The 26,326-nt window shown below is 37.9% G+C and overlaps 1 protein-coding gene across 2 annotated transcripts; it reads right to left on the bottom strand.

Annotated features, from left to right (window-relative positions):
- Positions 1 to 102: 102 nt before the first annotated feature.
- Positions 103 to 21,805, bottom strand: agfg2 (ArfGAP with FG repeats 2). Of its 2 annotated transcripts, XM_028474229.1 has the most exons (14): positions 21,453 to 21,805; positions 19,589 to 19,682; positions 18,123 to 18,238; positions 16,789 to 16,933; positions 16,595 to 16,715; positions 16,409 to 16,513; positions 10,904 to 10,936; positions 7,943 to 8,164; positions 6,122 to 6,194; positions 5,666 to 5,709; positions 5,421 to 5,507; positions 2,770 to 2,892; positions 1,113 to 1,183; positions 103 to 1,031 (listed from the first exon to the last, which is right to left on the bottom strand). In XM_028474229.1, the coding sequence occupies exons 1-14, from the start codon at positions 21,617 to 21,619 to the stop codon at positions 984 to 986; spliced, it is 1,449 nt and encodes a 482-aa protein (XP_028330030.1). In that variant the 5' UTR covers positions 21,620 to 21,805; the 3' UTR covers positions 103 to 983. The 2 variants fall into 2 exon arrangements, with proteins under 2 accessions (XP_028330030.1, XP_028330031.1); XM_028474230.1 differs by lacking the exon at positions 10,904 to 10,936.
- Between the last annotated feature and the right edge of the window lie 4,521 nt (positions 21,806 to 26,326).

Raw genomic sequence — 26,326 nt, 5'->3', positions numbered from 1 at the left:
GCGATTGTTTAGTCGTATTATTTATTTAATTTGGTTTTTTTTTTTTTGGTTACCAAAGATTAAATTCATTTATTTGACTAATGAAAGAAAGACGAGGCATGGTGAGTTAAGAAGCAACAAATTGTGATTTTATCAACATTATGAACTCTTGCCATAACAAAGACACTTTTTTAAGTTTTCCATCTCTTTTCCTTTCCTTTCCTTTGTTTTTGTTTGGCAAATTAAAAGAAATAAACTTTGCCTCCATGTCAAACCAAAAAAAACTCAACAATTTGGTCCGGCACATAATAATAATACAATTAAGTTTAAATACGCAAGAGATTTTTTTTCTAAAATTGCTTTTACATTCAGTTGCATCTCCTGTTAGCCCTCTAAGCGCATGCAGCCTGAGAGTGGAAAAATGCGGGTTACTCTTTAAAGTCATCAAAGTAAATAAACAATGATGAACGGCAGCATCGCGCACACACACACACACACACACACACACTCCATCCAATAATTCACATTCACACACATCAGGAGGCTGTTAAGGCTGTTGAAACTATCAGAGGAACCTGTTAATGCTGAGCTTGGAGTTCCACCTGGCGCCCCCTCAGGACCACTTTAGGTTCATTTGTTCTTTTATGTTAAAGCAGAACACAACATTGATCGATGCATTAATTAGATGAGTTGTTTTTTTGTAAGAGTTGACGGCGAAAAATAGCAGCAGTGACGTGAAGAGTGCATTCTGCCACAAAAGGAACAGAGAGGCGTGGTTTTAGTCCACAGAGCCCTGAAGCTGCATTACGAACACAGCGGGGCAATCAACACTCTCACACTGTCACACACACTGTTACATTCACACATTTTGTTCCTTCACAAATACGTAAACACAGACAGAATAAGAGAGGAGGGGCGTCGAACCCCCTCCGAGGTGGAAATACTCCAGAGGCTTTGAAATGGCAGCAACTTTCTCCCAGAAAAGCAGCGTACGGGGGGAAAAGTCAGATAAAGGGATTTTTCGAAGCTGCACGACTGGGGTAAACGTTTCCCTGAAAGAAAAGAGAAGCAGAGAAGAAAATGCACTCAGGGCTCTTTCCACAGCTCAGAAAACAAACTGTCTTTGAACTCACCGTAAACGGATTCACCGACATCGGCCGAGGGACTTTGGACTGAGAGTCGGAGGCGGGAAAGGAAGCGAAACCTGCAGAGAAGAAGAAATAAAAGTTGAAGGAATGAAACCAGAGACTGGAGAGCTACCGTCTGCACAACTGTTCCTGACTGGGAATCACTAGAATGTGATGACTAATAGTCTAATAACATACCAAAACATATATATTTTATTTATATTTTCTTCAAACACACACACAAAAGTCTGGGCCAATTTTTCTTTGTTCAAAAATGCTTTTAATTTCAATTTTTTATTTAATTTAATTTACTTTAACTTTATTTTAAAATGTAACATTATCATCGTAATTTATCTTTTAATAAAGTCTGGTCCAATTTTTATTTTTTGCTTTTTTCAAAAATGCTTGTAATTTCAATTTCAATTTAATTTAATTTAGTTGATATTAAAATGTAAAATTGTTTTCATAATTTGTCTTTTAAAAAACTAGTTTGTTATTATTCGAACACATACCCATTTTTATTTTTTGCTTTTTTCAAAAATGCTTTTTATTTCAATTTTATTCAATATTTTATTCAATATTAAAATAAATACAAACTTTGGCATAAAGTGCAATATTTAGATTTACCAGCAGAACAATGAGCCATCATTTGAATCAATGTTAAACAATTATGAAGGATAATAAAAATAACAATAATAATAATAATAACAATAACTAGGGGAATACGTATTTGGCAAAAATCACAACCTGTATCTGGATTTCTTGACAAGTTTATTCTTTTTACTAATAAAACGGAAACTAATACAACAGGAAAAACAGAAGACTGACCATGACCTTAAATATGACCTTGAGTGAATGTCAAGGTCACACAATGAAAGGAAATGTTGTTCAATGGTACCAGTCTGAGCACTGTAGCCAAGTTACAGGGGAAAAGTATTTTTGTTTTGTTTTTTTGACGTCATGAACTTTGATCCCTATGGATGGTTTTACTGGTCGGTCGTACAGCTTTGGTCCAGTGAAATAAGATGAGCTTTTCATAAATGTATAAGACAGTTGGCGCGACCTTGACCTTGACATTTTGGCATTTACAGATTTGATGAAGCAGCACAGATGGTGAGCGTGGAGCGATCTGATGAAAAGCTGTCATTCTTAAGGTGACGATGCACTTTAAATTAATTGTGGTCAAAGGCAAGAATGTACATGTACACCTCACAACGACACAAACATCTAAAAAATCTAAATTCTTTGACATATAGCAACTTTTTTTTTTTTTTTTAACAGTAACGCAAATAGTTACTTTCCTTGGTAATGAGTTACTTTTATTATAGAGTAATTTAATGATTAACTCAGTTACTTTTTGGAACAAGTAGTGAGTAACTATAACTAATTACTTTTTTAAAGTAACGTTACCTGAACTGGGCATGAGTGCTGCATTAATAGCTTAGGAGGAGTTCCACCACAAAGGACTAGCGGAAAAAAAATATGAATAACTCCAACGAGAACAATGAATAAAATAAATAAATAAGGGATACTATCTAATAATGTAATAAAAATAAACATTTAATGATGCATGAATAATCATGTATGTGCAGTGATCGTGTCCCCAGAGTCTACAGTAAATCTGATTTCCCAAAGCGATAGAAATTTTTGCTTTCATTCTCACCGTTGGCTTCCTGATTAGTGGCTGACTCGTGAGGAAATGCATTGTGGGTGGAGGTGGGGGCCGGGAAGGTGGCAGACGGAGGGAAAATGGAGGTGGGCGAGGTGACGAATGCACCGGAATCACCTGGAGGAGGGAAAGAGAGAAATCACACAGAAAGTAAGTGAGCTGCACCACTTCAGAGGAAGGAAACATCTGCTAAAAATGAAATACACTTCCTGTATTACTGGACCGCTCTTTATTTGAGTGATGGTAGTTATAGAAAACTTTTTTGTGAAAAAAAATGTTAACGTCTTCACCATAATTGTACTTTAATGTCAATAAATTAGTTAAAAATATGCTTTTTGTGTTTATAAAACAACAGCCAATAATTCTATTAATGTTTTTGTTTTCTGTTATTGTTTTTTGAATTTTTTTAAAAATAAAACATATATACAGTATAGTATTCAGATTGTGGCTCAGTGCTAGAGTGGGTCATCCAATAACGGAAGGGTTGGGGGTTTCGAATCCTGCTCTATCCAAGTCATTGCCGTTGTGTCCTTGGGCAAGACACTTTACCCACATTGCCTCTTTTGAATTGTGCATGAATGTAGGTGGTGGTCGGAGGCGCTAAAAGGCATCCACGCATCTGTCAGTATGCCCCAGGGCAACTGTGGCTACAATGTAGCTTACCACCACTGGTATGACTGGTGTGAATGAATAATGGTTTTTGTAACGCAATTTTAACATCCTCAAAAAAAGCTCTATATAACTTCATGCCATTATTATTTTTACAGTATTTATATTTAGAGTATTTTTTAATCTCTGTTAGCGGGCTCAACCTAACCATACATTCCCTGTCAGAGAGAAGCTGTCCTACGAAGGTCGATAACAACACGCTAATTTAACTTGCGCGTTCACATAAAAGGGGTGGAGATTGCAGCGTTCAATCACTACAATGGAGAAACCTGGCAGAGCGAGCGTCTTTACAATGGAGGAACAGCTTATGATCTTAAACAAATATAATAGGGATGTAGCGATTCACTCAACTCCCGATACGATTCGATTCACGATACTGGGTTCACGATACGATTCTCTCACGATTTTTTCATTTACAAAATGGGACTGTAGACAAATACTGTATTATTTTCCTTATATTTTTCATTGTCAAAAGCATTCCTTGATAAACTATTCAAAACAATGCAATTTAACTAAAAATAAATCTTGAATTAAATAAATAAAGGAATAATACAAATGAAGCCTATTAATTTAAATTCTGGTTCTATAATAAACAATGCAAAACTGCATAATAGTTCTTTTTCTTTTAAAAGTGCAACTGAAAATGTATTTTGTGCTTTAACAATTGGACTTTAAAAAAAAAAAAAACCGTGATTGCACTGATTTACGTCATATTTGTTTGGACCAGCAGAGGGCGCTGGTAACCCAGTGGTCGGTTGGCATGCAGATATCTTGCAGTGAAGAAGATAAGCTATGCTAGCAGACAGAGCTAATAGAAAAACGTGACTTTTACAGATATTCAAGTAATATTACAGATATTCTTTCGGTGCTAAAGGGGTAATGAATCATTTATTAACATATTTAAGAGTATAAGGTAGCCAGAAAGAAAGTATTAGCAGACTCCGCCCGCCGCCAACACTTCCGGATAGCGTCCTCTGCTGGTTAAAAAAAGTACTGCGATTCAATTGTCAGAAAATTGATATCAACCGTGATACCTATGAATCGATTTTTAACTGCCTTACGATTAATCGTTAGATCCCTAAAATATAATGAATTCAAAACCATGATGACAGCGAAGAGCAACACTGTTAGTGCAGCGCACCAGGAAAGATTGGTTAGGAGGCGGAGCTTTTATACTCGCTCAGATATGCGCCACTTCATAACATGGTCCAGACCTGGTTAGGTGTTGCTTAAGTTTAAAATGATGAATAATTAAAATCCATAATAATCTCGCGCTTTCAATGCGTAAAAGCGTGAGATTATTTATTATTTATGATATTAATCCATTAGATGATAAATGAACAGCGCTCAGTTAAACTTTATTACAGCACACACGTTTTTCTATTCAAGTAGACATATTTATCACACACACACTGGGATGAGAGCACATTGTTTCACTGTCTGTAGTATGTTCCTGCTGATGCGGTCAGCCTCACGATAGTGTATGGATGAATGAATTAACAAATTAATTAATTAATTAATTCACTCGTCCGCGCATACGTAGACACAGGCTTAATCAGCTGACTGTAGATCAGTCCATCAGATATAAATCTATATCTTTCCTAAAGGATGTCATTGGTGAATGAAAGGATTGCATTTATCCATTAATTATCGTTCTTTCCTAAACGCAGCTGTCAGATCTGCACCAACCAGGATCTTCTAACAATGGGCAGGTCGTTTCCTAAGAAAACTGATTGGTCAGGAGGTGGAACTTTAGCACTCCCTCAGATCCTAGCCAGAACAAAACCTGCTCCCGACCAGGCTAGTCGTTCAGCCTAAGCTACCATTATGATTTACCTCCGTGAGATGTTAGCGAGCTTCGTAAGACAGCACATACTGATTAAATCCCGAAAGTTAGCACGATAGGAGGTAATCTCTCCTCGTAGTACACCCCCTTTAAGTATTTAAACAATCCCTGAACAAGAGAAGAGACTCACCTCCTGAGGCGTTGCTGAAGGGGTTACTGGGGGAGAGGGCAACAGGCTGCTGGGAAGCTGAGCTGGAGCTGAATGGGTTGGGGAAATCTGAGACACACAAGGGTTTGGAGGGGAGGAGGGGGGAGATAATTCACAGTAGTGAGGGGTGAGCAGGCTGCATTCCAGTCCATTCAGACCAAGGCTGCTCCAAGTGTCACGCTTTTAATCTGGAGAAGCTGTGGATGCACTTTGTGTTTGGGACTTACTCGCAAACGTTTGGGAGCCGGAGACGGCGTCTACACCAGGGGAACTGAGTGAAACAGCAAAACAAAGCCTGATTAGATTTACAGTAAGAGAATTAAATGAACGATGTCTTTATTCCTAATAGGCTTTAAATAACTGCAGAATACAGGAGAAAAAAAATCACAATTTTTTATCTCCTTTTTAAATAATATGTTTAGGTTAGATTCATTCAGGCAACTGCCAGTCTTCTTCAGAGCCATCTGCTGATTGCTTTAATGTTTCCATCACTTCCGCGTAATAACTCCAGCAAGTTCTTTTTAAAGAATAAGTGTAAATAAACACTGAATATCTGTTTTGCTTATTGACACACACACAGAATTGTTGTTTTCCTTGTATTTTAGTTTTTTTTATTTATTAAACTTGTGTGGATTGAGTGTCTTAGCTTAATAAGTTTGATTTGAAAGTCCATGATTTCCTACCTGGCAGGAGTAGAGCTGGAGGAGAGCCGGTTACCAAAGAGGGTGCTGTACTGCGGAGGGCCACCAGGGGGAGCTGTACACAGAATATCATACACATCATCCTCATTTCTATCAATAAATAATGTCCTAAATTATATTATTACATAAAATTGAGATGTTAGAAAGGCTACAAACAGTTCATCGTCACCACAGAAGGCAACAGACATCATAGAAGTTAGAAAAAATGTTTTATGAATCAGACCTTGTAGAAAACCCCCCCGGGTTCCTCACATGAGTCCTGTGCTCTAAACCCAGCCTGGCCTTTTTTCTACAGATGATTTTACAACAGCTACAAGCTTGAACCCCATGAGCAGAATTCAGCTTCTGAAAAGAGCTGACATTTGGAGTAAAGGACGTCAGGCAAAGGGAGCCACAATCCCCCTCACACACGCTCATGAACCTCACGAACCCTCGGCAGATAATTTATGACACATCGGTCATTGGTCGACGACGGAAAAGCACTCCCACATTTGATTTATTTAGTTTAATGCACCGGCAGAATTTTAAGGATTCGAGATCTTGGTTTCATCTGAATCTACGGTTCCTCAGAGCAGTGGTTCTCAACCTTTTCAGCCTGTGACCCCCAAAGTAAAGGTTTCAGAGACCGGGGACCCCCACTGTACCGGAAGGTGGTTGAACACAGACATGAACATTGAAGAACAACGGGAGACAGGGTCATCTATAAGGGGGAATAAAGGGGAGAGATTTTTGGGGTCCATCCATAAAGTCAGCAAAATAATGGTCCATTGTTCTATGAATCTGTGATAACCACATACATTTATTTATTTATCTGAATAATATCCACTGTTATCCAGGAAGTTTAGTATTATTTGCACCATAATATATAGTCATCTTAAAGATTTAAGTCCTTGTTTTAATCAGAAATAAAATGGGTTAAAAGTGACCAAAAACTGGTGGAAAAGATGGTGAAATGGGATTTATGGGGTTTATAAGGCATTGAAATTTAAGAGAAAAGTGGCAGAAATGGGAGTAATGTAGCAAATATACATTAAAATGAGCAAAATTATGGCAAAAAAAAGTGACGAAAATAGGTTAAAATTTGGCACGTTTGGTGTAGTTGCAGAAAAAGGGTAAAAATAAGCAAAAATGGACTCAAATTGTTCAAAACGGACAGAAAAAGTGGTAAAAAGGGTTCAAAGTGTCAATATTGGTTTAAAAGTGGCAGAAATGGGAGAGGGGGAGATGGGATAATGTAATTTAAAAAGTGGGAACAGTTACTGGTAAATAATGGGCATGGTGAAAGAGGTAAAGTGACAATAATGGGTCAACATATTTGACATTAGGTGGGAAAGGTGGTGGAAAGGGTTTATAAGTGCCGATAATGTCTTGAAAGTGGAAAAAATGGGCAGAAAAAGCATTGAAATTGGATGGAGAAGTGGCAGAAATGGGAGTAAAGTAGCAAAAAATGCATTAATAGGAGCAAAAAATAGGTGGTGAAAATAGGTTAAAATATGGCAAGTTTGGTGTAGTTGCAGAAAAATGGGTAAAAATAAGCAAAAATGGGCTCAAATTGTAAAAATCTGGCGACCCCTTCCCAGTGTCTCACGAACCCAAGGTTGAGAACCCCTGCCTTAGAGGATTTCCCAGCTTAAGCACACAGGATACACCTCTACAGGTCTCCAGTCCCTCACAGGGCTGACGCTAGATTCCAAACACACAAGGAGAACATGCAAATCCACATAATGTGCATTTTCCTCATGGAGCAGATTTAATTATTTCCTCAAACATTCCTTGGGACTAAACTTTTCACAAACGTCCCACCTGCGTTAGGCGTGGAGTCAGAGAAGACCCCGTCCAGGTGGGACACGGCAGCGTACTTGTCCTGGGAGTTTACGTTGCCGCCGTGGCCCAGGTTGGCAGACTGAGGCTGGGACAGAGACTGAGGCAGGGGAGGGAGGTGGTTCACACCCCCAAAGTCCACACTGAAAGACTTGGGGAAGGCCCTGAAGGGCCCCGTGACTCCTGAGGCTGACACTGATCGACCTGAAAAAAAACACACAAAGAAGAGGACTGAGTTTAACTAATAAGATAAAAGTGGAACTATGAGATGATTATTACCTAATGGAAATATTAACAATATTTATTATCAATATGTTAAGGCAGGGATGGGCAACTTCTATTAGAGCGGGGCCACAAAAATGTGATTGTCTGCTCTGAGGGCCACATTATCAACATTCATAGCATTTAGAATAATAACCATTCTGAGCATTAATACAGGAAATAACAAAAGGGGTGTGTCTTTGTAGTCCTTTTGTGTGGGTTTTCTTTTTGGAGTTTTAGACATTTCGTGTGGTTTTGAATTCATTTTGTCTGGCAAATTTTTGTTGCCATTTTGTGTGTTTTTTAAGTCATTGTGTGTTTTTTTGTTGTATTTTTTGTGTTAATGCTGTCATTTTCTGCATATTTCTGTTATTTTGTGGATTTTTCTGTCCTTTTGTGGATTTTTCTGTCATTTTGTGTATCTCTAAAGTCATTTTGTGTGGGTTTTCTTGGTGTTTTTTAAGTTTTTAGACCTTCTGTGTGTTTTTGAATTAATTTTATCTACTTTCTTGTCAATACGGCAAATTTTTGGTGCCTTTTTGTGTGTTTATCAAGTCATTGTGTGTGTTTTTATTGTATTTATTGTCTCATTGTTTTTTATTTATTAATTTTGTCTGTTGTCTGTCATTTTGTGCAATTTCGTTGGCATTTTGAAGTCCTTTTGTATATGTTGTTGTATTTGTAGTCATTTTATGTTTAAGTGGTTGTTTAGTGTGTATATCATTTGTGTACCTTTGTTGACATTTTGTGCATCAATTCCATCGTTTCCTGTGTTTCTGGAGTTTTGTGTGTTATGAATTACAATTTTGTTTTGGGGGCCGCACTCAATTAGAACGAGAAACTCTTATTTAGAATGTGTTTACTTAAAGGATAAGGACATCAAAGGATCTACCTTTGATAAGGATACATCAAAGCAACCAGTAGATGCATCTGAGGAAGACTGACAGTTGGCACTTGAAACATGTCAAGAGATTAAAGTTAATTTCCTAAAAAAAAAATGTTGTCCGAATAAATGAAACCTTAACGTATTCGTTTAAAAAAATAAAAAATAAATAAACTTGCTGGAATTTATAAGAATTAGTTTAAATATGTTTTACAAAGCTTTTTTCAAAGAGAAATAATGCAATTTTGTCATTTTCCATCTTTTCCTAAGTGGAAGTAAATTATTCTTCAAAACCTAGCGTTCAGATTGTTTAACTGACTTGCTTTATTTCTGTTGTTGGAGAGAAAAACAAAATATTAAATGTCATCACACATTAAATTAATGTGAGTGTTTCAGCCCCTGAAGCCAGACTGGTTAATAAATGCTGCATTGGATGGATGACATGAAGCCTTTGTTCCTGAGGCACGGATATAATCAACCACTCATCATCATTTATGTGCATCAACATATAAACGACTGAATGTCAGTGCGACAAAGGACAATTAAAGCCTGACTCAGCATTTGTGCTACAAATGGGAGCAGCAAAACAAACAAACAAATTAAGGAGCAGCCGCAAAGGTTTGATTCAGAAGCGTATTGCATTCACTTGGAGAAAAAAAAGAAATCTTTTTTTTCTGAATAATTGTTTTTTTGGTTTGTTTTTCATTATTTTTTTTCATGAGTTTTGGACACATTTTTTTTCTTCTGCTTTATGCAGTATTTTTTCCCGTTTTTCATTAAAAAAATTTTTTCTGTTTTTCGTACTAATTTCTTTTTTTGTTTTTCTGACTATTTTTTTGACACATTTTTTTTCTTCTGCTTTAAAGAGTCATTTCTTCTGTTTTTCATTCTAATTTGTTTTTTTTTTTTTGGTTTTTCAGACTAATTTTTTGTTTTGTTTTTCGGACAAATTTTGTTTCTTTTTTTCCGTGCTCTATTTTTTCCCCCGTTTTTTTGGACTATTTTTTTTTCCGAGCTTAGAGGGCATTTAAATGTTCTCACGGGATTCGCAAGAACATAGACAAGTTTGAAAATAAAATACCCTGAAATACATGAAAAATTATTCTGAAAAACGTAAAAAGATTATTCTGAAAGACAAAACAAAAATAGCTTAAAAAACAAACAAAAAATTATAATTCTTCAGAAAAAATTGAATTATTTTGTGTTTTTTTTTTCCAAGTGAATGCAAAACACTTCCGTAGTTTTACGACACATTCAGTAAAAAAAGCACAACAAGCAAACAGGGACAGCAAAGCATGCTGGTTCCAGCAGCAAAGCTATTAGCGCTAAGAAGGATTGTTTTCCTCGTGCGGGAGTCACAATGCATGTTGCAGGACGTGGATTATGATTATTATTATTATTATTATAATGAAAATGAAGCAGAGCTGCAAACACTTCCAAGAGGAATTCCTGCGGAATGTGACTGTGATGGGATTAGAGTTACAGCTGCGTCCCACATAGTTTGAGGTGCTCCAACGGTGGCGTGGTGCGAAATATCAGCAGTGCCTGTGGTGGACTGGCAGCTCTGGACCTAAAAATAGTCCATATTTAAACCCCCTCACCCTTTTGATCAGAGCTTTGCAGCAGGACAGACCTGACGTTGACCTGATCTGCAGTACGTGACACAATATTCAAAGCTGCTCTGTGATGAAAGTGAAATCCCCGACTGTGCAAAGCTTTGATATTCATTATAAACGATGCAGCGTGGAAGCACTTATCGATCAGCACACACACAAGCGTGGGTCAGTGGCGGATCTTACCTAAAGTGAAGTGGTTTTTGAAAGAGCTACTGGCTATGAGGTGGGTGGGTCAGTCAGATGAGTTAGAGGCAGACAGAGGGAGTGGGGGGGGGGGGGGGGGAGCACAGGGAGGGGTGGAGAAAAGACATCAGACAGCATCAGTGATGTCATAAAGGCCTGTTGTCCTTTCTCTGGTCCAGTTTAGCATGAAATCAACAGTGATGACATGCTGGAAGGCGTTTTGTTTTTATTTTTTAGTTTTGTGTTAACTTTACACTCACGTCACTATAATTCAGTGTTTCTCAACCTTGGGGTCGGGACCCCATGTGGGGGTCGCCTGGAATTGAAACGGGGTCGCCTTAAATGTGCAGTATTTGATAAAAAATAATAAAAGAATGAAAAAAAACTTCATTCTGCTTTTAAATTTAAACATTATTATTTTTCAAATACACATCACACACAATAAATCTCAAATAACTGTAAAATATACTTAAACTTTTCCAAGTATAAATCTGGTTGAAAGGAAATGCAGTATAAACATATCTGAGGTGGTGCACTTGTCACTTTGTTACAGAAGTGGATTAAGGCCAATTTTATGGAGAAAATTATTTTGGGCAAATCAAAAATAAAGTAGAAATTTTGAGACTAAAGTTGAAATTTTGAAAATAAACTAAAAATACAATATTGTGATAAAAGTCCAAGGTTTTCTATTGAAGTCAAATCTACGGAAGCTGGCTAGAGACAATTCCCCACAACACGGCAGATATAGTAGAAAAAAACGTGTATTTTTGGCCTTCAGGCCATAAGCATTGCTAGCCTGATGCTATTTAGCATTAGCTTAATAATAAAATGTGAATAAACAACATAAAACATTTATTTTTTAATGTAGAATACCCCATCAGTGAAGCAGAATGATTTCCTTTATTCTATATAATATAGTCTGATAACAAGCTAACCTGTACAATCACCAGCAGAGCGTCTGAAACGTGCAGGACAGGGTTTCTCCAGGACCAGACTTTGGTTCCTTTGCTCTAAACACTTTTCGCTCATAAACAAAGACTGGCAGTGTGTTGAAAAGCTTGTTGTGCAATGTGGCTCAACACTTACTACATTCCTGTGTGTGTGTTCCAACACCCGTTACCAATGTCCTCTTGTTTCTTGAATTTGCAAAAGAGTTGAGCTTTTCTATCCTCTATTTTATTTAGAACGTTCCGGTTAAAGGAAAAGGGGTGTGGCCTGTAAATAAATGGACTTCCAGTATATTGGTATTTTTTTTTATTCTTTTTTTATCAGTGCTGTGGTTCTAAAGAGCTTCACACTGGAAGCAATGAAAACTGAGCTGCTACGTGAGAAGTGAGTCCTTCACTGGGGCAAACTTGGGTTTAATCTCACTGGAAGATGATTAAAAAATATAAATAAATAAATCATACTCACTTTAGGGACCCACACCCACTGAAACCATACTGGCAATACAAGGAAGTAGATGCAAACCACTGCGTTACTGAATATCAATAACATTAGCCTAATGTAAACCTTCGTTTGTTATGTTTGAGCCAATATTTATGTTCTGCTTTGTTATTGCTATGCATTTTCAAGAAAAGAAATCCAGGCCTTCAATTGAAATTTCCCTTAAAGTTAATGCGATGGTCTCTGGTTGGTAGTAGGTCATTACACCTAAAGCATTTTTCCCTTTATTTTGAAGAAAGTGGCTTTGATCTATTAGGTATTAATTGAAAAATCATTATAATATATCATGACAATGGGAGTTAATGGGGCAAACTTGGTCACGAGGTTACTAAGTAGGGGTGTGTATAGCCTGGCATCTGGCGATACAATTTGTATCCCGATACATATGTCACGATACGATACGATATGATACGATCCGATACGATATGTCCCAATATTAAAATATAAGGCGATTACTGCAATTTTTTTAATTTATTTATGACTTAAAACACAACTAATCTGTAAATGTGTACACCTTCATGAGAACATTGTGTAAGAAATATATTTTATTGGCATATTTTACACTCATAACATTGGCTTTAACATGCCATGTGCCAACAACTTAAAATAAAAAAATAACATACAATCTGTGTGTGGCTTTTAAACCAACTTTGACTTTAGTGCAACTTAACTGAGGTATTTATTTATTTATTTATTTATTTTATTCAAAGGGACAACGCCTAGAACAAGAAATAAATGCAGAACGCTAGTCAACATGCCCAGGTTTCAAAGCACTTCTTTGTCCAGTTACAATGTCTCCTGCAGTGGAAAAGACTTCCCTGGTTAAATAAAGGTAAAAAAATCAATTAAAAAAAATCAATATGGATGCATTTTGAATCGATCCAAGAATCGTGCAACGTGATATCGCGATATATCGCCGAATCGATTTTTTTCAACACCCCATTACTAAGTGTCAGTATGATGCATATCTCCTTTTCTATACACTTCCAATACACAAGACTTTAGAATTAAGCAAATAAAAATAAAAAATAAACTATAGTGACATACAGCTAGCCTTAAAAATGACCAGAATATTGAGAGCCAAACAAATAAAAACACCCAAAATGTCACTTTTGGTCACAAAGAGGGTGACGTGCTGACGTATCGATCATTTCCTGTTTACGCTCTACCGCTGATTAGAGGAATTACTTGGAATCACGGGGACTGCCCTAAACTGGTTTAAGTCCTACCTATCTGATAGGTACCAGTTTGTACACGTGAATAATAAGTCTTCTGTGTACACTAAAGTAAGCTACGGGGTTCCTCAGGGCTCTGTGCTAGGTCCAATCCTCTTCTGTATCTATATGATCCCCCTTGGTAATGTTATGAGAAAATACTCTGTTAACTTTCACTGCTATGCTGATGATACCCAACTGTATGTATCAATGAAGCCAGGTGAGACAAATCAGCTATCTAAACTCGAGGCCTGTCTAAAGGACATTAGGGCCTGGATGGACCAAAATTTTCTTCTTCTTAACTCAGACAAGACTGAGGTCATTGTACTGGGCCCACGACACCTTAGAGAAACCTATGCTAGCCTAACTGCCCTAGATGGCATTACTCTGGCATGAAGCACAACTGTTAGAAACCTTGGGGTTCTATTTGATCAGGATTTATCCTTCAACTCTCATATAAAACAAACTTCAAGAACTGCCTTCTTTCATCTCCGTAACATTGCTAAAATCAGATCTATCCTGTCTCAGGGCGACGCCGAAAAGCTAGTCCATGCTTTTGTTACGTCTCGACTGGATTATTGTAATTCTATTTTAGCAGGCTGCCCGAGCAAGTCGCTTAAGACACTTCAGCTGGTTCAAAATGCTGCAGCACGTGTACTGACTAAAACTAGGAGAAGAGATCACATTACTCCTGTATTAGCCTCTCTGCATTGGCTTCCCATAAAATATAGAATAGAATTCAAGATTCTTCTTCTCACTTATAAAGCCCTAAATGGACAGGCACCAGTCTATCTCAAGGAGCTTGTAGTGCCATACAATCCCCCCAGAACACTACGCTCTCAAAATGCTGGACTACTCGTTGTTCCCATTGTCTCTAAAAGTAGTATAGGAGGAAGAGCTTTCAGTTATCAGGCCCCACTTCTCTGGAACCATCTACCAACCACGGTTCGGGGGGCAGACACCCTCTCTACCTTTAAGGTTAGGCTCAAAACATTCCTCTTTGGTAAAGCTTTTAGTTAGGAACCAGCTCATAGCTCATAGTTAAGATGCAATAGGCATAGACTGCCGGTGGGGGGGTCTGGCATGCTCGGTTGGAGAGAGGTTGGAGAGGGCGTTAAGAGAGAGGTCATTTAGATTAGAGAGGGACCGGAGAGGGTCCCATTCCTCTCTCAAACACTCCCTCTATGTCTGCTTCTTCCCTTGTGTGTTTGCTCCTGTACTCCTTCTGGCTTTTGTCTCGCAGGTCCGTGGGATCCTCAGTGTGGAGTTACAGAGTCTCAACAACTCTGTCTCCACCCTTTCCTCTGCACACACCCAACACAGCATAACGTGGATGGCTGTTCATCATAGGAATGGGATCCACACAAGGTTCCTGCTGCTTAACAGAAGGTTTTCCTTGCCGCCATGATGAATTCATGTTGGGTGTGGGATACATATGTATGTGTATATACGTATATATGCATATGTGTGTATCCATAAAATGAAGAGTCCGTCCTTAAGACTGCTCTACTGTAAAGTGTCTTGAGATACCATTGGTTATGATTTGGCGCTATACAAATAAAAGATTGATTGGTTGATTGATTGATTGAAAGATGCTTCGAGGGTTAAATTCTTTAAAATGGAGATGTGAACGCAAGGGGGGAAGTGGCAACTTTTCAAAATAAAATTAACAGAAAACAAATGTAAAAGTCAATTTCTTTTTTAAAAACGTTATTCTTTTTTACGACCCTGCAGCAGATGGTCCACAGACCGCTGCTATAAAATATTAATGTATTAATAATAACACATATTGTTAAGTCAGCCCAGGAATGCTACAGGCATTTTTCCAACGAGTCTCATGAAGTTTGTGACAATGACACGAAATGGACTGTATTTAGGGCAGATATTTATTTAGACCAGCAGAGGGCACTGGTAACCCAGTGGTTGGTTGGCATGCAGATATCTTGCAGTGAAGAAGAGATGCTATGCTAGCAGACAGAGCTAATGGAAAAATGTGACTTTTACAGATATTCACGTAATATTACAGATATTCTTTCGGTGCTAAAGGGGTAAGGAATCATTTATGAACATGTTTAAGAGTAGAAGGCGGCCAGAAAGAAAGTAGTAGCAGATTCCGCCCGCCACCAACACTTCTGGATAGCGCCCTCTGCTGGTTAAAAAAGTCCTGCGATTCAATTTTCACAGTATCGATGTGAATCGTGATACCTACGAATCGATTTTTAACTGCCTCACGATTAATCGTTACATCCCTAGTATGGTTAGGATGATTACTTATTCCCACTGAAGTATTCAAGTTTCCGATAAAGTGACCAAGTAGAATATTAACATGTGATCGTTTCATCCATAAAACTTGCGGAATCATTTTTCATGCCGACATTTCGGAGATTTTCAGAGATCCGCCATTGTGCTACTGACAAAACTTACGGTTAACTTCAAAACAAGAGCCTTATTTATGAAACCGGTAAAAAAAATAACGGAAGACAAGGACGATTTTACGTTCCACTCGCAATGCATCATGTCCCGATATAGTACACATCCAGGAATTTCTAGCATACTCACTCTTATGTGATACGTACTCATTCTGATGTCAGACTTCATATGAGTAGTACGCTAGTAGGACATTTTGAACACAGCCCATGTCACTTTTCCCCATGTGATTGTGTTGCAATGTCAGATGGTGAATGACAGATTTATGTACATAGGTTGATTTCTTATTTTTTAAACATTTGGCAAAAGTAATTCACAAAATGATCTCAAATCCCATCAATCAAAAGTTTTTTCACAGTCCGCTCTGTGTAAACGGCATCTCTCAAAGCTTAAGAACTGTAGTTCAGTAGAGAAATACCTGAGGGTCGGGGGAGAGCAGGAAATGAGGGTCCGTGGCTGTGACCTCCGCCTGCTGATGACAGTGAACCTGGTCTCTGTCTTTCTATGCCGCACAGTGTGGGATCTAAAACCACGTCAGAAGACAGGAAATCATCACAAACACGCAAATAACACTGATTTTATACCAGATTTGAAATTTCCAGACCTTTCAGCGGTGGATCTCTGAAGCTTTGGGAGCGCGAGGGCCTCGCGGTGAACACGTCCGCGCGCATGTCTGCAGGTGAGATGACAGGAGCTCGATCCCAGGATGGCATCTGGCACTGAGACTAGAAGACGAAGGATGAAAATGGGATGCATAGGAGGATAAAAGACTGTCACAGTGTCTGGGTTCTCTCTCACCATTGGCCTTGTGGATCTGGCATTTGGGGGTAAATTGTGTACTGGGCCCTGGTTCACTACTGGACCATGGTTGGGGGGCACAGTCTGGACCCCTGGGCTCCAAGGACCCTCCACATCCCTCCTGTTCTTACATTTGGAAAAATGCCTGCAAATGAATTTCAGTTGCATCAGTTAAAGGTAGAAACTACAGTACAAAATGTAGTGACCGACCCTTCCTTCAAAGAAACATTATTGGTACCAAATTAAAGGCAATGATTCTGGTTTAATTTGGATAAAACAAAGCTGTAATCATTGGGTTTCAGGTGAGAACGCACAAAGGCTGGGTGATTTTGCCTAAAAAAAAAAATCTCAGATTTTTTAAAAAAAATTTGAGTTTCGATTTGATTTTTTTTTTTTTTTCAATGCACTTAAAAATGACTACAGACATCAGATATATTATCAAAATTGCAACTTTATTGCTGTGATTGTCCTCCAGAGTTAAAATGCATAAAACAATCCCAAAATAAAAAGTAAATGAGGCTCTGTCAGTCAACAATTTCAAGCTTTAACCCAGGTTTAAGCAAAAGTGCAACAGCGCCTTCACAGTAGCTTAAATTTTCTGATTAAGAAATCAGATAACTACATATTTTACAACATATAACATTACAATTCAAAAATAAATAAACACATCGCGCTACGGTATCCCACAAGGACGGAACACGAAAACGTCCGAATTTTTTTTTTTAATTTTAAAAATGTATTAGTAATTTTTTTTTTAACTTGAATTTGCCAAATAATTTTTTTTTTATCTACAAATTTGACAAATTGATTAAAATTCATTTTTTTGCCCAGCTCTAAAACGCTCATATATTTCATGCACTAAAATAGTTACTTGGGTTTAGTCTGTGTACATGAAGAAAATTAGCCATAAGTCAGTTAATGGTTAATAAAGTATTATCATCAGTTTGTATTTTTCTAAGTGAAATTGTTAAAATGCAATTTAATTCCCACATAACTTGCAGGGATGTAGGTGAAAGCTAAAACTGACATGCTAACGTTAGCATGATTTCAACTGTAGGTTTAGCTAACAAAAAAAAGTCCTAAAATGGGTAAATAAAACAAATATAAAGACTCAACACATACAGGCTTTATATAATTACTACAAAAATAACAAAAACAAAGCTGTAGCAACATCACAAATTAGCCAATTTTAAAGTATGCTTGCTAATCGCTAACAGGTGCTACAAAGGAGCATGACGGGCTTGCCATGTGCTCTATCGTTTGATTGGCTAACTTGGTTTAAGTTTCAGGTGATTGTCGATTATAATTATGAGGAGACGAGGTTCAAATCTCACCATTTCTTCTTTTCGTATTTATCCTGAAGGAACTCTTTAAACTTCTGAGAGTCCTTCATGTCCGCACAGCCGTCTGCCTTTGGGTCAAACACACTTAACCAGGTTCTCCTTCCCACCTGAGCACACATGAGAAATATACAGTACAAACCAACACATCCACAGTTTGGGATGTAAATGTGTCTAATTATACAAAGGCAACTATGAATACTTCGAGTTTGTTCCCGGACGGTTTGGGATTTTTCCGTGTAAACCCCGAAATAAACATCCGCCATTGAGTGGTTGCAATTTGAAAACATCAGAAATGTGTCAAAAAGTCACTTTGGCAAAGTTTTTGGAGGCAAATCACGGCAAGATTGAGAAAAACACGTTTCTTTGCATCTGTCTACGGGACTCCACGTCCCACAATGCAATGTGCAAAACTATTCCAACAATGTCAACAAGTGTCAATATTTACAGTGGAGATAAATAACAAACTTTGGCGCAGCAATTTCAAACTTTTGCTTTTAAGTGAGAAAATGACCAAGTAGAATATCAATATGTAGTCATTTGATTCATAAAACTCACGTAAACACATTTAATTACGACATTTCTGAGATTTTCGGAGATGCGCCATTGTGCTACTGACAAAAACTTCTGGTTAACTTCAAAACAAGAGCCCTCTTTACAAAAGTGTTAAACACTAGTGGAAGACAAGAAGAGATGCTTTTGTTTTGAAAAGGGGATGTTTGACTTTTAGCTTGAAGCCGGTCCCAGGACGATTTTAGGCTCCACTCGCAATGCATCATGGGGCGGTTGAGTATGACTAGTGTACCCACTGTACACACTTCAATAATGTCCCGATACAGTATAGTAGACATCCGGGTATTTCTCGCGTATAGTACTCAATCTTTCCATACTATCTAACGCACTACATACTCATTTTGACATCAAACTTTGTACGTACGCCATTTTGAATACGGCCCATGTCTTTATCCATCTATCTTTTCATTTTCAGACCCGCTTGCTCCTTTTTTCCAGGGGTTGCGGGGGTATGCTGGTGCCTTTCTACAGCTCTCATTGGGCATTAGATGGGGGTACACCCTGGACAGGGCGCCACTCCGTAGCATATCGGATTGAAAAGAAATAGTTCTCCAGCAAATTTAAGGAAAAGATTGGATTCATTCATTCATTCATTCGTTAAATCATAAAAATAAACTTCTTTCATTTGATTAAGGGTGAAGTTCCTTGTTTTTTTGGGTTTAAAATACTTGTGATTCACCCAACTGTTGAAGAGGAGGACCATTAGGATTGGATTTGGGGGGATTTGTAACAATGGGTACCTGTGTACCTACTTGGGACTCGTTATTTTGAGAACCTACATTCTGTCTGTGCAGAGTTTACAGGTTCTCTCCTGAAAGTGTCAAAGTAATGCCAGTGATGTGTAAATACACAGGGTGCCCTGAAGCCCGCACTGAAGTATTACTCACCTCGTTGCCATGGTTTTGGAGGAATTCTACTTCCTGTTGGGAGAAAGTTGTCATGGAGATGGATTTGACTCTGTGTGGAGGGTTCAGTCCTCTCCTGGGGAGACATGGGAGAGACACGGGGGAAGGCAGAATGTGAGGACGTGCGACACAGGGATGACCTGTAGGAGTCGGACAGATTATCATCGATCATTATCGATCGGCGGTGATAATTAGTGACGGAGAAAGGAGACGACGTGTGGTGTGACTGTGAGATTTTGTGTCCAAAGGTGCAGCTCACAAACACCCCCAGTGTGTGGCCGAGCAGCATGTGTCCAATAATCAGAGGCGTCCCGGGGGACGCACACAAAGTGGGACACAGCTGAACATGTGCAAGATTGTGCAATAAGTGTCGTGGCTTCACTGAGGAGGAGACTGTTGGGACCACACAGTGACTTTTTGGAAAACATATTAGTCATTTTGTACAATCGCAGCTTCTCTCTTGTGTATTATTATTATTATTATTAGGATTCTACAATGTTTGCAATTACAAAAAGAAAAAAAAAATCCATAATTACTCTGTTGTTGATCATCATAGCAAAATCCCATATTCATAAATGTAAATTTACTTTAAAAAAAAAAACTGCATTTCAACTATTTCTATTAGAGTTACAACAATACACAAGAATCAATTTGGCCTTAATTAAACCTCAAATCTGGAATTTAAAAAAAAATATTGACCCCCTACATTTACAGTATTTAACTGTTACATCTGAAATATGTATTTATTGATTCCTATGGAATTCTGTTTCTGCCACTAAATAAATACAGAAAATTGTCATGGCAAGTCAAAAATATGAGGTAGAAAGTCATAATTATGAGAAAATTATTTCTAATGTAAATTAGCAATAAATACTTATTTATGTACTTCTATTTTCTACACTATGTATGCATCATGTGTGGAATTCTAAGAGCTGAATAAATATGTGTTTTGAATGAATTCATATTCAAAGTGTAATTAACAATTGTAACAGTCAGTGTCGGTAGACTGCTGCAAATGCTCAGGTTGTATCTCATAATTATGACATTCTTTCTCATAAATGTCTTTCTATCTCAAAATTATGACTTTCTTTCTCACAATTACGTCTTTACATCTCATAATTACAACTTTCAATCTCATAATTATGACTTTCTATCTCATAATTATGACTTTATTTCTCCTTTCTCATTAATAATTAAAAATGACGTTCAATCCCAAAATTATGACTTTCGATTTCATAGTTATGACCTTCTATCTCCTAATTATGGCTTTATATATATCATTATTATGACTTTCAAACTCAAAATGATGACTTTTTTTGTCCTTTCTCATAACTAATTAAATTTGACTTTAATCTCATTATTATGACTTTCCATCTCATAATTATGGCTTTCTATATCATAACTATGCTATTGGTTAGTGACATGTTTGCAACCAACTTGAATTGGTGCATGTCGTCACATCTCATAATTATGACTTACTATCTCAGAGAGAGAGAGAGAGAGAGAGAGAGAGGTGTGGTATATCAAACCTGCAGAATGACGAAATGATGAAATGTACCGTAACTCAGACTGGGAACAGATCGACACACACTGCGTAAATTCGTGTGCGCGTCTGCAACATCTACATCTGCAACATCTACATCTGCAACATCTACATCTGCAACATCTACATCTGCAGCCTCCATAAGGCGCAGAGCTCGATCAATAGATGCATGAATTCATAAATAAATGGATGAATAAATAAATAAATCCCCTGCACGTTCCCCGTGGTGGTCTCCGGCCCTTTGCTTCTCCTCCTCCTGTGTGTCACAGATTCTGCTGAGTGTGCACAGTGCAGTGGACTCACAGCATTCCGGAGCACGACGTGCACACGAAGCTTCCCACCGTGATGTCGGTGTACGTCACCCCGGGCTGGCTGCACTCGAAGCAGTGTTTGTTTACTCCGGACTGGGCCAGCTCTCGGACCTTACGGGCGCAGATCTCCTGGTTGTCCCGGTGCTTTCGGTTCGACATCGTTGCCCCGCTCTCTCCTCCTCCTCCTCCTCCGGGGCCCGGACCGGAGCCTCTGACCGGGGACAGAGAAAGTCCTCAGCCCCTCCTCCTGGATCGGATTATTCTACGATGAGGACTTCACAGCAGTGGTAATCCCAGGCGCGTTCATGCGGCTCCAGCCCAAACCAGCGCTTGACAGAAAAAGGAGCGTCGAGTTAGAATCGCTGAGCACAGAAACACGTGTGCAGGATTTTCGCAATAATTGTGCAAATAATATAATAACACACTTGTCAAAATATTGCACAAATGTGACAATTACTAGCACTCCCTAAGGAAGGTTAAATTAGACTTTATTAGTGGAAAGTTGTAAAAGTAGAGGGCAGTGTTACACCTGAGTGTGTGTGTGTGTGTGTGGGGGGGGGGGGGGGATACAAGGGTAAAGAAGTTAGGGAGGACAGAATAAAGAAGATCGGCAGTGAACCTATTTTTTCCTTGCTGTTGGCATAATACAATGATTATGTGTATATGCATGTATGTATGTGTATATGTATATATATATATATGTATGTGTGCATATATATAAAAATTGTAATTAGACACGGGGTGAAAGCTAAGCTATGCTTCTTCTCACTCCTTTTTTTTTAAATACGACATTTATTTATTTGTTTTTCTGTGCTTCACTATTATTCTGCATCCTCAAAATCTTAATTTTTTTTATTATGTTGTGCAAATAATTTGCTGAATAGTGATCAGGAAGCCCTGTATTATTTGCATATTCGGGACAAAATGTAAAAATCAATACAAATTTCAGACCTTTTTGTAGATCGTGACCCCATTTTGTTATTACAAATATCTGACGACCCCAAAGACTATTTTTTTTTCTCCTATATTTACTTTTTTTTTTTTTTTTTTTTAATCATGTTGTTTGTTATACTGTGTGACAAATACAGAGTAGCCGGGATTAGTGCACGAAGTGACAAGGTGGATTTTATTTATTTATTTATTTATTTTTCGTCAGGGCTATTTCATTTATAGTTTAGTTTTAGTCGTCTAAATGACATTAGGATTTTAGTCAACAAAAGCTGTTTCGGATATCGTTGATTAATATATTCAGGATAAGATTAATTTACCATTTATCAACCTAGTCAATGAAAACTATGATGAAAGTTTTTAGTCAACATAATTAACGCTGCAGGTTGTACCTGTAACGCATTTTTTTTTTTTTTGTCATTTCGTCGATTAAAATTTAACTACAGCTGAAATTGTCCTAATCAATACAAAGACAAAAGACTGGTGCATTTGGTTGCTGAGTTGATTTAGGGAGCGTCTTCACTATTTATCTCATCACATTAATATTTCTGAACGTGTTACATGACAACACAATCACCTCGTGCATCTTATGTGCACAACTTCCTGTGCGATAGCACACGAAGCAATGGTAAGTTGCTGATCCAGAATGATGAATGTTTATATTCAGGCATGTTTTTGGATAAATGTAGAACTTTTACGTTGTAACAAGAGCACTCAGAGAGCACAAACCATCACCAATATCCTCTTTGTCAGATATTGATAGTTATCTGGATCAATGATTGTGATCATGGTACCATTATCATTAACACTTTAAATGCTTGGAAGAAATGTCTATCCTCATTAATAACCATACAGTAGGTCCAAATGTATGGGAACCCCTATTAAAACAAATAAATAAATGAAAAATTGCAATGAAATGCTTAATCAGATTCAATCTGGGTTATTGAAGAAACTAAATTGGAATAATTTTACAGATTTTTCCTTTTATTACACTGTAATAAAGAAATTATTACTATCTATTTTAGGGTTTCGTCAACAATATATTGTTTTACCACCTGCAAGTTGTGCAAGTCAGACCTTTATTTTGAAACGCCTACAGGATATGACCGACTATAATTCGTGTGTGTTTGATGCTTGGATGGGATGCGTAGGGGATCTCCTGTCAAAGACAAACAAGAACCTGTCGAGCGGCCAAGTTTGACTCGGTGCGGTGTACGTTAGGTTTGTGTCCCCGCACCGTCAGAGCCGGGCTGCGAGCCAAGGCTCTGCGCTCTCAGTGCGCATGCGCGTCTCACTGCATCCCCCACTGCGTCCATTTGATGTAAGAACTGATATGATGACACGTCAGAGGGAAAATAGTCAAAACAACTTAAGATTGAATTTTGAATTGATTGTTTTAGGAATTTTTTTTTAAATTCAGAGAAGGAATTGTCAACTTTTATCACAGTGGGAAAAAACGTGATTGATCTATATCAAATTAGCTGTTTTTCCCGCCTAAAATCTGCGGCCCACTAGAGATTGAAACTGTTCCGTATTTGGCTCGTGAGTGGAAATGAGTTTGACACCTATTATTTAGAGGAACTGAACTTTGGTTTATATTGTAATGATTTTCAACCGTGTCTTGTTTTTAAGTCAGGGCTAAGAAATGCATGAAAATTCCCAGCTTTTTCTCAGTGGAAAAAATGACCCGTGAATGCGTCACAAGGTTGATGCTTAAAGAGCATCTGCAAAATGAAATGAAGAGAGAAATGTAGCTTTATTTATTTATTTATTTACATTTTTTAAATTAAAAAGTGTAGCCAGTAGAGGGCGCCAGAGTTATTCAATCGCCTGTGAGACTGTATAATCCATCACACCATCCATAATTATTGTGAATTATTTAACTATAAGATAAGATTTCTTTACCAAACATGAAGTAAATAAAATGACTATTTACCTGTTGTCCAATGGTTTGTTCAGGCTGTATTTCCAGTTCTTGTTGAAATCTCAACTCTACAATAAGAGATACAGAAGACACAATCAGATATCATACTGAGAAGAATCAACTGTGTAAGATTCGATGTTATACTCACTGTGGGAGGGAGTAGAACACGTGTCAAACTCAAGGCCCGGGGGCAAAATCAGGCCCTTCAGAGCATCAAATTCGGCCCACAGGATTAATCCAAATGACAGAAAACATGAATCACTGTGTAAAAATAACAAGTAATTCAGTTGTAGATCTCAGCAATTCCAAATACATAAATACAATGAATATCCACAATATTTGCCTGAGCTCAAGATTTTCCAACGTTCTTATCACATGATGAATCATAAATTCTTCTCCAAAATCCTGCAATTTTACCAAAAATATTCCACACATTTTTCCCAAATTGAGTACAAAATTGGTCACAAACTATATACATATATTTATAGGGCAGAATATTGTTGAAAATGCTCCTTCAAAAAACACTAGAGGTCTAAGTTTAATTTTTCTTTATTTAAAAATTATATACAGCTATTTTGTGCATAGCTTTATTCGGTTTGTATAATTTATTTAATTTCATTCATTTAGTTTTCTAAGTTTGAGATATTACAATTTCTTTAGTTTTCTATATTATATTATTTTAAAACCAAAAAAAACAAATACAACCCAACGAATACACAGTTAAAATAAAGGGCCTATATTACAAAGCTAGATTACCTCTTATCGCACTAACTTCTGGGATTTAATCAGTGTGTGCTGGACTACGAAGCTGGCTAATGTCTTACGGGGCTAAATCACCATGATAACTTAGGCTGAACGACTGGCCTGGTCGGTACCAGGGGGGTATTTCATCAAACCCAGCTCAGGGTTAAGTCCAGGTTCAACCTGAGAGTCCGGCTCCGTTAAACCAGGTTTTAACTGGAACGGCTGTTTCATCAACGAGAAAACACCTTGGATACCATAGTAACTCGGTCCGTGGGTCAAACCTGCTCCCGACCAGGTTTAAGCAGCAGGCTTGGCTAAAGATGCAGACGCACTCTCATGAAACCATGTCATCATTTTGAAAAAAGTCATGTAGCCTTGCTGTAATCAACTATTAACCGAGCGAGTTGGTTAGGTGAAGCCTACTAGAGATAAATTGAGGATGTAATTATCTAGCTAAATCCAATAATTGTGAGTTTGGGTATTATTACTTTTTGGATAATTAATTAGATTGTTTTTTTGTTTCTAAAAATAAAATAAATGGTCAGACAAAGATATTGCGATTCTCATGAGAGGATATGTACATTTTCAGTGTATCTTAATGTGATGCAAAGGGGGCGTGGCTTAATATTTTGAAAGCGTCTCTTTGTACGGTTACCGTACGGACAACCCCCGGTGCTATTGGTACGTTTACTGAAGTACAGATACGTAGCGTGTTAGGGTTAGGTTTAATCTGAATCACGTGACCTAACCTAGCCAATGAGGGGCGCTGCGTACGGATAGAATGTCAATGTACATTGATATGGCAACCATACGGATAGCCACTGCCTTATGCTGCGTTCACACCGAATGCGTCCTCTGCGGCACTGGACGCGTCTGCCGCATGAAACATTCTGCAGGTTTCGCAGGATAAAAAAATGTCTCTTTTCGCGACACATCCAACTGTGTGAGTTTCACTGCCTGCTGAAGCGAGGAGCTGCGCTCCTTTTTCTCCTTCGTTAACATAAACCACCAGTGAAAAAAGCCGATGTGATTAGCGGCTAATGCTATCCTAGCTCAGTGCCCACTTTCAAAGATGGTCACACACAGCTTCTACTCTATGATTGAACAGACCAGGTGTCCGTGTTGACGGCCTGATGTCATTGTCAACAAAGACTCAGATTGGCTTTCGTCATGTGAAACAGTCGCAGGAGTTCAATATTTTCAACTCGAGCGAATGTGCGAATATGACAAAAAAAATCGGGAGTGCGCTA

The sequence above is a fragment of the Gouania willdenowi genome, chromosome 18 (genome assembly GCF_900634775.1).
Source record: "Gouania willdenowi chromosome 18, fGouWil2.1, whole genome shotgun sequence".
Taxonomy (NCBI): Eukaryota; Metazoa; Chordata; class Actinopteri; order Blenniiformes; family Gobiesocidae; genus Gouania; species Gouania willdenowi.
This window is presented reverse-complemented; position numbering and strand designations above follow the sequence as displayed.

What these genes read in the sequence shown, in the direction of transcription:
- agfg2 (XM_028474229.1), bottom strand. Translation starts at nt 21,619, where the DNA reads ATGTCGAACCGAAAGCACCGGGACAACCAGGAGATCTGCGCCCGTAAG. An exon ending in ACGTCGTGCTCCGGAATGCT is followed by an intron (nt 19,683 to 21,452) that starts GTGAGTCCACTG and finishes ATGTCTCCCCAG; the next exon opens with GAGAGGACTGAACCCTCCAC. An exon ending in CACTAATCAGGAAGCCAACG is followed by an intron (nt 1,184 to 2,769) that starts GTGAGAATGAAA and finishes TCTTCTCTGCAG; the next exon opens with GTTTCGCTTCCTTTCCCGCC.